General features: G+C 44.3%; 1 protein-coding gene across 1 annotated transcript in view; it reads right to left on the bottom strand.

Moving 5' to 3' along the window:
• Positions 1 to 1,317: 1,317 nt before the first annotated feature.
• Positions 1,318 to 12,318, bottom strand: part of LOC106582445 (heparan-sulfate 6-O-sulfotransferase 3-B) — a 155,564-nt gene continuing 144,563 nt past the window's right edge. Inside the window, exons 2-3 of the mRNA XM_014165560.2 lie at positions 2,772 to 3,503; positions 1,318 to 2,217 (exon numbers count right to left, since the gene is read on the bottom strand). Of these exons, the coding sequence (XP_014021035.2) occupies positions 2,127 to 2,217; positions 2,772 to 3,503 (823 nt within the window). The 3' untranslated portion in view covers positions 1,318 to 2,126. The remainder of the gene's footprint in view (positions 2,218 to 2,771; positions 3,504 to 12,318) is intronic.

The raw sequence follows: 12,318 nt of genomic DNA, 5'->3' as shown, positions 1-12,318 counted from the left end.
CTCAGGCAGGTACAGTAGTAGTCAAATCAGTGTCTGATAAGCAGACCAATATTTCCTTACCTTGTTACTGCTGAATAACAGCAAGTGGAAGAGACTGGTGATTGTCTAGTTCATGTACTGTATATTGACTATCATTTCTGGACCAGAACATTCTGAATTATTTTCCCTTGTCCCTTAGCGATAATCTTACTATAGCAGGAGGAAAGGACACTGAATATTTAGTGTTCCTCTCAATGGACCTCACCTGTTTGTCTATTTTTGGTGATTTACAATACTTACATGTATATCTGTTAGACCTTGGTTCAAATACTATTTTAATTATTTAAATGAGTTTCAAATACATTTCAAAGTAAGTATTCTGATATTAGTGGTAAATGCACTTGGAAAGTATTGGTATGCATTTGAACCCAAGAGTATTTGAAATAATATATTTGGAAATAAATATTTGAAAATATTTTGAAATAGTACACTATTTATAGGAAAGTATTTTGGGAAAAAAAAAAGGTTCAAATATTTCCAATTGAAGTAGTTGACTTTGGCCACATTATTCGAAAATACTCAAATACACATAAAGTAAGTATTTAAAGAACAAATAATTCAATTCACATTTAATTTGAACCCAGGTCAGATCTCTTATTGAAATAAAACCCACTGGAGACAGACACAGTATGACATAAAGTACATCAACTAAAAGGATACTTTATTATGATCCATGAATATCAAAATATTGATGGAAAAAATAAAGGCTAAAATTTAGCTAACACAACCAATGCTAATAATTCATGTAAACACGGTTATATTTGCATATTGACAGTGCATAGCCTACTGATGAAGAAGAGGTACAGTATGTTGGATGCCTGGTCACATTACTGGGACAGTGTTTATTTGGGCTGTTTACTAACATGGCCGAACCTAGTGCTTGTAAACGGAATTACATTTAAATATTGAGATCTCATGTATGCTGTTAAATGTCCTTCAATAACATTTCTAATGAATCTGGTTTTATACAAGTGATTCCAGTCAGAAATTGGTCATGGTTGATCAAGGCATTTATTTCTAATATCTGAAGTAGTATTCACCCAGCTTTGTAGACCTGACAAGAACATTGCTGATAAAGTATGACACGTCAAATGGAATAAAGACTGCCCTTTTCATACACAATCATTTGAACAGGAACATACAGATTCATACATTTAGAAAGTTAACCTTGAACACCACTCCCCAGAGTGATGGTATATAACCCTTTTCCTTTAAGACAAACCTCTTTTGCAATACATAAATGTAAGATTATCTGTTATTCAAAGATGTGCACTTAAGTTGAATGACAGTTGAAGTTTATTCCAATCACTCTTTCACAACATGGCCTATCACAGGGATTAGGGAATGGCAGTACAATATCTAGTGTGACATGACCTTTTTAGGTCCAGTTTCATCACTTCATTTACACAGAGATCATAGGTTTTGAAATATTAATTTCAGACTTTCCAGACTTTGCATCAATATATACATCACATTACTGTAAGTTTGAGCAGATAACAACTACATGAAAATAAGATGTTGTTTTTGTCAGGGCGATTTATTCACAGCACATTCCAACCTTTTGAAAGAAAAGTGAAAAAACACTCATGGTATTGTATCCATAATGTTGATTTGAAAATGATGAGGTAATGTATTAACATAGTAGGTGTGTTAGCTCAATGGCATTGTAACCAATATACAATGATGACAAAAACACACACATGCATGAGAGCACACACACACACATACCAGTATAATAATTTATTAGCTCAAACAATTATCTAAAACGCAAAGGACTAGTTTCCCCGCAACCAGATCCTGCGTATTCTTGGTCAAAAAAGCACTTTCAATAGAGATGATTAATTTAGCAGGCTTTTTAGTCCAAGCGCAGGCCTAATATGGATCATGGATTAGTATTACATTACAGTAAATCTACTAATTGGATACAAACTAACGTAAACAACATAAACAATTCCACTCACAGGTTAAGGTTAATGGACCAAAACTGTGCTCAGTGATCAGACAGAACTATCAAATCAGAAGTAAATTAATATTTGAATGAAAATATTGTCATTGGAGAGTTGGATTGCTCATAACAGAACAACACATCAGATTAGCTGATCCAACAGTGCTGTTGGCGTGGGCTCCACAAACATGGCAAACCACGGAGTGTGACGTCGTGAGCACGAGGGCCCAAAGCTGATAACAGAGTAAGGTGTTTAGATGACTATTGCATAGTCTGCCTACTGCCATAATCTGTTTAACATCGGATTATTAGTGTGCATGTAAACATACTCACTAAATTGCAATTAAAAAAAGTAATTACAAGCAGCGCCTTTTGATTGTGTTCTCTTTAAGAGTTATCACAACCTGCATGATTAATACTAACTATGACTGATAGAGTTATCACAACCTGCATGATTATAGCTAACTATGACTGATAGGCAGGAAAGGGCAGGAGCACCAAAACAAACCAAGAAACTTTAGCAGAGCTGAAACTGAGAAAGAGAGAGAGATAGTAGACAGAAATAGAGAAAGAGGGGGGGAGAGTAGACAGAGGTGGGAGAGAGAGAAAGAGAGGAGATAGAGAGTGAGAGAGAGGAGAGATGGGGGGGAGAGAGAGAGAGAGAGAGAGAAAGAAAGAAAGAGAGATAAAGAGAGAGGGAGATAGAGACAGAAAGAGAGAGAGTACCATGTGAGAATGGCTGTTCTGTGACCTATCTCTGGGTGTGTGGTCAGGAGTGGGACCTCACCAGCGAGCCACCTGGCTGGTGTAGTCTTCGGTGGTGGTGGCCAGCTCGTCTCCGCCCCCTCCCCCGCCCACCTGTCGTTTGGGGAGAGAGTCCCTGCTCTGCTCCCTCTGCTCCCGCAGCCAACGGCGCTCCTCGCGCCTCTTCAATCGCTCCTCCTGGTGCTGGCGCTGGCGGGTGTATTGGAAGCGCTGGAGAAACAGGTCCTTTGCGTACTCGTACAGCTGCACGTCCAGGTAGTTTAGCTCCTCGATGCGGCGGCGCACAACCTCGCTCAGGTCCACGTTGGCGGCGCGCGTGCTGTTGATCTGCGTGAAGGCGGCGATGAAGCGCAGGCTAAACGTCCTCTCAAACAGGTACTGCGTCTTGCGCTGGAACTCGGTCAGTCCGTAGAAGGCCATGTTCTTCAGGTTGTTCATGGCACTACCCAGCAGAATGTGGTTGCGCTCACTCTCGTTCATGGATAACAGGTTGTAGCAGCCCACCAGGCTGAGGTCGGCCAGCATGCGCACCTGCCGGTTGTTGGCTAGGTTAGACGGGCAGTCCATGAACTCGGTCAGGGTGACGCCCAACCAGTCGTCGCCGCTGTAGCAGGTGGGCAGTTCGTCCTGCGTGGGCGAGCGCCCGTCACACATGTGCAGGGAGGTCTTCCAGGTGGCGCCGCGCTGCACGTGCTTCCACTCGCTCAGGTAGCGGGAGACAGGGTCACGCAGCATGGTTATGTAGTAGAAGTTCCTGCAGACAAAATAAACAGTCAGAGAGCTGTGAACACATCAACATCACACAGGCCCACGCAAAATTGTACTGACAAGTGGTGACTTTTGTGTCTGTGTAGTACACTTAAAGGTTGGATGCTAATTACCAAACTGAAACTTGAGAGATTCTCAGAGAGGTCTGTTCCCCTACTGTCCTTGAACATGTATGTTCTTTATGGTGTCAATATCGTGAATATCAACAAAGTCATGTTTTAGAAGTCATCTGAGGTATGTGTTCATACTTTGATAATATTACAGTACTCATGAGCATGTCAAGTCATCAGAAATAGCCTGAAGCACAAACCTAGTTGGCCAAGTATGTATATAAAACATATCAGATCCATCCTGGTTCATTTGAATGAGGAGGAGGTGTTTGTGACAGAAGTATTTTGCAGTCCTAATCAAGTGCTTTACCCATCAGTTAACTACCAAACTGAGCTACACGTTTTACAGGAGACATTCCAGTAGCACTTTGGTGGAGAGGAGAGCTGTTAAATGAAAGATACTTTTTTTTAGACACATCACTGCCTCTCCTGCAGAGAGGGACAATCTCCTCAGTCCATGTAAGCCTAGGTACAGCCACGGAACATGGAAAATGTCACGTGTGCTCCCTCTCTGGCCTCTAGGTCACCAGGTTGCTCGTTATGGCGCACAACTGTCACCATCGTTACGCGCACCTGCGCATCATCAGACTCACCTGGACTCCAACACTTCCCTGATTACCTTCCCTATATATGTCACTCCCTTTGGTTCCTTCCCCAGGCGCCATTGTTTCGGTTCCAGTGTTAAGTCTGTGTGTTGGCTGTGTTTCTTTTCTCTTAAAAAACACTCACTCCCTGAACTTGCTTCCTGACTCTCAGCGCACATTGCTACAGAAGAAAAATGTGGAATCTTTATTGAAATTCAACAGATTCCTGTAGTGTCAACTTAAAGGACATTCATAGGAGAAGAACACTGTAAAGGCTACAGTAAAATCGGAGAATGTGCTGGAAAATCGAGACCAGTAAGTAACGTAGTACAAAGTGAAAACACTGTCTAAAAGCTATGGAGAACAAACCCTGAAACTTACTCAAAAATATGTAGGTAGTAGGAATGATAGACAGTACAGTTCCACAATACTGGCCAGCTCCAAATGGCCAAACACATATAAGAGGATTCATAATGTTTTCGGCACTGTACTTTGCAAAGAGCGCTGTCCATTTATACAAATTACCACAAGGCTTTTTGACAACTTCAAAGGAAAAACATCAGACTCCCAAACAGGGCCACCATGCACCCCAAAAATGTGAAATGGCACGAGAACGAAGTACATGAGGAAGGGTTAGGGGTGGAGAATGTAGCATTTTTTAAACACCGGAAACAGCATTTTCTAGCAAACTAGTGCCATAACCATTATGCTTAATTCTATGTAAAAAAAAATATATTTTTCTGCATATCTAAGCGTACCTCTTCAGCTGTCTGTATCCTCCTGAACGGTGGTATATTATTTTTAAAGAAACTAAATATGCTTCTCTGCATTTGCTAAAATGTGGGTCAAAGACTGAAAGGAATGTGTCTTATACAGTACATTTAGTAATTGCTTGCTTTTCTAAAGTCTACCAAGATAGTTAGACAAGCTAGCTACTTGAAATTGATTGATAGCCTGAAATGGCTTCTTGGTAGGTGTTAACAGTTTGGGAGTCTGGGAACCTATCTGGGCTAGCTAAAGCCAAGTCCATAACATTTCTTGGTGGCTATTAGTATTACAGAGAAACAAAACAAAACAATTATTTTTGTATTTTTAGATATATATTTATTTTTATAAACAGGACAAATCTGACGGGGCATGTGCCCCTGTGTCCTGTATGGGCATGACAACACTGCTCCCAAACTCCAGGAATGTTAGTCAAGGCTGAGGTGACCTCCTCTGAGTGCCAGTGAATATTACATTGCCGCATTCGGATGTGACCCAGGAGAACAGATTGGCTGGATAAAGTGGGATGTGACCCAGGAGAACCGACTGGCTGGATAAAGTGGGATGTGACCCAGGAGAACCGACTGGCTGGATAAAGTGGGATGTGACCCAGGAGAACCGACGGGCTGGATAAAGTGGGATGTGACCCAAGGGACTTCACACTGACTCCAAAGCTGCTCAGCTTTTCACGTACACCATAAACACACACACAGGTAAACAGATACATTCCCACGGAGGCACGCACACACTGACACACACACTCATCCCGCAGGATTTTAACCAATGGGGATTTTAAACCACTCTTTAGTCTTCTGTATTCTGAGATGCCCTGTTCCTTGAATTCTGCTCTAACAACTACACATTCTATTTCAGTACTGTTAAATTAGCCCTATTTCTGGCCCCCTGTCAATACTGTTAAATTAGCCCTATTTCTGGCCCCCTGTCAATACTGATAAATTAGCCTTATTTCTGGCCCCCTGTCAGTATTGTTACATTAGCCCTATTTCTGGCCCCCTGTCAGTACTGTTAAATTAGCCCTATTTCTGGCCCCCTGTCAGCACTGTTAAATTTGCCCTATTTCTGGCCCCCTGTCAGTACTGTTAAATTAGCCCTATTTCAGGCCTCCTGTCAGTACTGTTAAATTAGCCCTATTTCAGGCCTCCTGTCAGTACTGTTAAATTAACCCTATTTCAGGCCTCCTGTCAGTACTGTTAAATTAGCCCTATTTCTGGCCCCCTGTCAGTACTGTTAAATTAGCCCTATTTCTGGCCCCCTGTCAGCACTGTTAAATTAGCCCTATTTCTGGCCCCCTGTCAGTCCTGTTAAATCAGCCCCTGCTCTGGAAAAATAAGAGTGCTGAGATTGCAATAGTGTCATGACCATAGTCATAGTCTGCAAGGATACACCACGCAGAAACATTGTATTTCTACAATCTAGATGACTTCACTTGAAGACTACACACTGTCCTGCCAAATGGACTCATTATTCACTAGCAACAGTCATGGCAACAATATCCACTGAATATTAGCCGAATATAACAGTTTTTTTCTGTCTCTCTCAGCAACACATGGCATGTTCACATTAGTAAGATACTATTATTAAATTACACTAAACATGTAGTCTTGAAAAGGTGTTTGTTCGTTATACATCATGGTTACTCCGATTTTCACTAAATCAACTATTGTGGGGAAAGGTACTGTATACCCTTACATTCCAATAACTCCCCTGTGATGTGCCATGGCATCAGTATGCATGGGTGCAGAGAGCCCCCTCTCTCTCTCCCACCACGTGGTGAGATGGCACTGTGTCAGGCAGTAAGCTGTGATTAGAGCCCCGCTGGCAGCAGCTGTACCCTGGCTCTTCTCTTCATACTGGAGTTGGTCGTTCAGCCGCAGCAGACAGACAGACAGACAGACACACATATCCTCATTAGCCTGTCTCAGGGACATAAACACATGAAGCAAGTGTTGCCTGAGCACGCCGACACGCTCAAAGGTCATACGTGTGCACCATCAGTGTCACGGAACATCAGCATCAAAGCGTCTACATCGCTGCCGCCTCAGAGAGAGAAGCCCCTGCATACCATAGGCTTCAGACAGGGGAGGTGAGTCGGCCCAGCGAGCTACCTCCCTTCCGCCCTTCTCCCTTCCTCCGTCCTAATCACTTCTTATAGCCATCGTCTGCAATCACACGTTGAATTGACACTTGCTATCTTGAATCTTCAGATGGAATAATTTGGAGTTTTGTTAATATGTTGACGTAATGTCACCACGAGGCAGAGATATTTGACGTTCCAACCAAATGTTAAGTTCGGAGGCCGTCTGAACCCCAGTTAATCATAAATCAATAATGGATGTGAAGCATATTGCATCTCAGTCAGCTGCGGAATGCTCATCTGAAAGGCAGTATCACGAGTCACTGGAGCGAAGACTAACGGGTCATTAACATGGAAGAAGCGTACAAGAACATATGGATCCAAATAAGGCTGAGAGGAAACGATGCTGCTCAGATTAAATGAATGTTTCAACTTTTGTTGGAACTATACACTATTTTTTACATTTTATTTTTTATTTAACCTTTATTTAACTAGGCAAGTCAGTAAAGAACAAATTTTTATTTACACTGATGGCCTACCGAAAGGCAAAAGGCCTCCTGCAGGGACGGGGGCTGCGAGTAAAAATAAATACAATATAAATATAGGACAAAACACACATCATGACAAGAGAGACAACACTACATAAAGAGAGACCTAAGACAGCAACATAGCAAGGCAGCAACACATGACAACACAGCATGGTAGCAACACAACATGATAACAACATGGTAGCAACACAACATGGTAGCAGCACAACACATGGTACAAGCATTATTGGGCACACACAACAGCACAAAGGGAAAGAAGGTAGAGACAACAATACATCACACAAAACAGCCACAACTGTCAGTAAGAGTGTCCATGATTGAGTCTTTGAATGAAGAGATTGAGAAAAAACTGACCAGTTTGAGTGTTTGTTGCAGCTCTTTCCAGTCGCTAGCAGCAGCGAACTGAAAAGACGAGCGGCCCAGGGATGTATGTGCTTTGGGGACCTTTAACAGAATGTGACTGGCAGAACGGGTGTTGTATGTGGAGGATGAGGGCGGCAGTAGATATCTCAGATAGGTGGGAGTGAGGCCTAAGAGGTTTTTATAAATAAGCATCAACCAGTGTGTCTTGCGACGGGTATACAGAGATGACCAGTTTACAGAGGAGTATAGAGTGCAGCGATATGTCTTATAGGTCCCGTGTGGCTCAGTTGGTAGAGCATGGTGTTTGCAATGCCAGGGTTGTGAGGAAAAGTAAGGAAAAAAATGTATGAAATGTATGCATTCACTACTGTAAGTCGCTCTGGATAAGAGTGTCTGCTAAATGACTAAAATGTAATGTAAATGTTGTAATGTAAATGTTATAAGGAGCGATGGTTGTAAATCTGATGGCTGAATGGTAAAGAACATCTTGCCACTTAAGAGCACCCTTACCTGCCGATTTATAAATGATGTTTCTGCAATCTAGCATGGGTAGGATGGTCATCTGAATCAGGGTTAGTTTGGCAGCTGGGGTGAAAGTGTCACATCCTGACCAGTAAAAGGGGTTATTTGTTATTGTAGTTTGGTCAGGACGTGGCAGGGGGTATTTGTTTTATATGGTTCGGGCTGGTAGTTGGGTGTTTGATTTATTATTCCGGGTTTTGGGCACTGTTTTATGTTTATGTATTTCTATGTTTAGTCTAGTCATTTGTATTTCTATGTTTAGTTAATTGGGGGTTGGACTCTCAATTGGAGGCAGGTGTAGTTGCCTCTGATTGAGGGTCCTATAAATAGGTATGTGTTTGTATTAGTATTTTGTGGGAGATTGTTCTTGTTTAGCTATGTGTGCCTGACAAGACTGTCAAGTTCGTTTTGTGTTTTGTATACGTTTTTGGTGTTTTCCCTTCTTCACTTTAATAAAAGAAGATGAGTGTACATTTTCCTACCGCGTCTTGGTCTCAACCCTACGACAACCGAGACAGAATCTCCCACCAAACACGGACCAAGCAGCGGAGGAAGGAGCAACAGGTGGACTATCAGGGGAAATGGACTTGGGAGGAAATCTTGGAGGGAAAAGGCTCCTACACATGGGAGGAGATCCAGGCTGGAAGGGATCACCTCCCATGGAGACAGGTGGAAATAGAGAGGGAGGAACGGCGAAAGTGGAGCGAAGACCGGGAACGCTACAGGGGAACACGACTGGCGTTTAAACCGGAGAGGCAGCCCCAATAATTTTTTTGGGGGGGCACACAGGTAGTTTGGCTAGGCCAGGCAGTAGACCTAAGCCAGCTCCCTGTGCTTATTATGGGGAACGTATGGAGCGGAGAGCACTGAGGTATGCGGAAGTGCGCACGATCTCGCCCATGCGCACGCACAGTCCGGTGAGAGTGATCCCAGCCCCTCACAAGTGCCGTGCTAGAGTGGGCATCCAGCCTGGAAGGAGGATGCCTGCGCAGCGCATCTGGCCACCAGTGCGCCTCCTAGGTCCAGGCTACCCTACGCCTGCTCTGCGCCCGGCAACCATCAGGCCCCTGCACAGCCCAGTTCGCCCTGTGCCAGCACTTCGCTCGTGCAGGGCTACTAGTTCCATCCAGCCAGGACGGGTTGTGCAGGAGGTGCGATCGAGACCGCCAGTGCGCCTCCACGGCCTGGTATATCCAGTACCAGCACCACGCACCAGGCCTCCAGTGCGTCAGCCCAGTCCAATTCAGCCTGTTCCCGCTCCTCGCACTAGCCTTAAAGTGAGTGTCTCCAGTCTGGTACCTCCACTACCAGCCCCACGCATTAGGCTTCCAGTGCGTCAGCCCAGTCCTATTCAGCCTGTTCCCGCTCCTCGCACTAGCCTTAAAGTGCGTGTCTCCAGTCTGGTAGCTCCACTACCAGCCCCACGCACTAGGCTTCCAGTGCGTCAGCTCAGTCCCGAGCTTCCGACGACAGTACTCCGTCCAGAGTGTCCGAAGACAGTGCCCCGTCCAGAGTGTCCGACGACAGTACCCCGTCCAGAGTGTCCGACGACAGTACCCCGTCCAGAGTGTCCGACGACAGTACCCCGTCCAGAGTGTCCGACGACAGTACCCCGTCCAGAGTGTCCGACGACAGTACCCCGTCCAGAGTGTCCGGCGACAGTACCCCGTCCAGAGTATCCGGCAACAGTACCTAGTCCAGAGTGTCCGGCAACAGTGTATAGTCCGGAACCGAATGAGACGGCCTACAGTCAGGAACCGAGTGAGACGGCCTACAGTCAGGAACCGAGTGAGACGGCCTACAGTCAGGAACCGAGTGAGTCGGCCTACAGTCCGGAACCGAGTGAGTCTGCCTACAGTCCGGAACCGAGTGAGTCTGCCTATAGTCCGGAACCGAGTGAGTCTGCCTATAGTCCGGAACCGAGTGAGTCTGCCTACAGTTCGGAACCGAGAGAGTCTGCCTACAGTCCGGAACCGAGTGAGTCTGCCTACAGTCCAGAGCTCCTAGAGTCATCCTACAGTCCAGAGCTCATAGAAGATAGTACAGGGTCTACAGTGACATGTGTCAGGCCGAGGTATTCGGCAGGAGTGGACTGGTCAGGGGGTGGTCTTAGCCCCGAGCCTAAGCCACCTCCAATGTAGGAGGAGGTTTGGGGAGGGGGGGGTGTATGCACGAGTGCCGTCGGTGACGGCAGCCACCCTCCCTTCCCTCCCTTTAGTTTAGGGGATTTCTTTTTGTTTTGGGGTGATTTTTGTTTATTTGTGTGAGGTGCATCCGGGGTCTGCACCTTTGGGGGGGGTTACTGTCATGTCCTGACCAGTAAAAGGGGTTATTTGTTATTGTAGTTTGGTAAGGACGTGGCAGGGGGTATTTGTTTTATGTGGTTCGGGCTGGTTGTGTTAGTAGTTGGATGTTTGATTTATTATTCCGGGTTTTGGGCACTGTTCTATGTTTATGTATTTCTATGTTTAGTCTAGTCATTTGTATTTCTATGTTTAGTTAATTGGGGGTTGGACTCTCAATTGGAGGCAGGTGTTTTCTAGTTGCCTCTGATTGAGGGTCCTACAAATAGGTACGTGTTTGTATTAGTATTTTGTGGGAGATTGTTCTTGTTTAGCTATGTGTGCCTGACAAGACTGTCCAGTTCGTTTTGTGTTTTGTATACGTTTTTGGTGTTTTTCCTTCTTCACATAAATAAAAGAAGATGAGTGTACATTTTCCCGCTGCGTCTTGGTCTCAACCCTACGACAACCGTGACAGAAAGAACAGCGACAACAATAGAGGAAACCAAGTCTAGATTTAACTTTAGCCTGCAGCTTTGATATGTGTTTTGAGAAGGACAGTGTACCATCTAGCCATACTCCCAAGCTCTAAACCCTCAGAGCTAGTACACTCCTGTGGGGAGAGGGGCATTCTTCTTACCAAACCACATGACCTTTGTTTTGGAGGTGTTCAGAACAAAAGCATTAATTTTTAACCTTTATTTAACTAGGCAAGTCAGTTAAGAGCAAATTCTTATTTACAATGATGGCCTAGGAACAGTGCCTTGTTCAGGGGCAGAACAACAGATTTTTACCTTGTCAGCTCAGGGATTCGATTTAGCAACCTTTCAGTTACAGGTCCAACGCTCTAACCACTAGGCTACGTGCCACCCCTTAATTAACAGTAGAGAAAGCTTGTTGGACGATACGAAAGCTTTGTTATAGAGCATTTAACACAACACCTAGGGAGGAGCCACTATGCACCTGAAGAAGACGTCATATTTACTGAATCTGAGAACATCAGATACATAATATGCTTTTGAAATATCTGATGAATATCTGATTAAATTGTCAATTTATCTGTCTAGTATAACTTGAACTTTAATATCTATCAACATAATATGATTTTTTTTTTGCAGTTGCAATGGACAACGTGAAGTTAGTGTTATTCACTGCTTGGCATACAGTAGCTGCTTTACACTACCTGCTTTACAGTAGCTGAGGACTTATCAACACAGTATTTCTCTCTTGTAGGATTCCTTCCCCAAAATCAGGCTGTATAAATGCTCCACCACTCCACACAGGGACCCATCTGAGCAGATGGTAAACTACTATTCATTCAAGGCAGTGTCAGCTCAATAGCCAACTGGCTTTTAATTGCCAGTAATTAACCTTAATGACATGAGTCTAGCCCTCTGCCCCTCCATGATCACATGCTACTAAAAATGACAGTATACAGTACATTTAGCCCCATCACATGGTCTCTACTGTGGTGGGGGTCATAGGGGAAACTGGCTTCACACATCAACCAACTGAAATAAGTGAAGTGTGTG

Source organism: Salmo salar, chromosome ssa21 (assembly GCF_905237065.1).
Source record: "Salmo salar chromosome ssa21, Ssal_v3.1, whole genome shotgun sequence".
NCBI lineage: Eukaryota > Metazoa > Chordata > Actinopteri > Salmoniformes > Salmonidae > Salmo > Salmo salar.
Note: the sequence above shows the minus strand (reverse complement) of the source record. Positions and strands in the feature narration are given on the sequence as shown.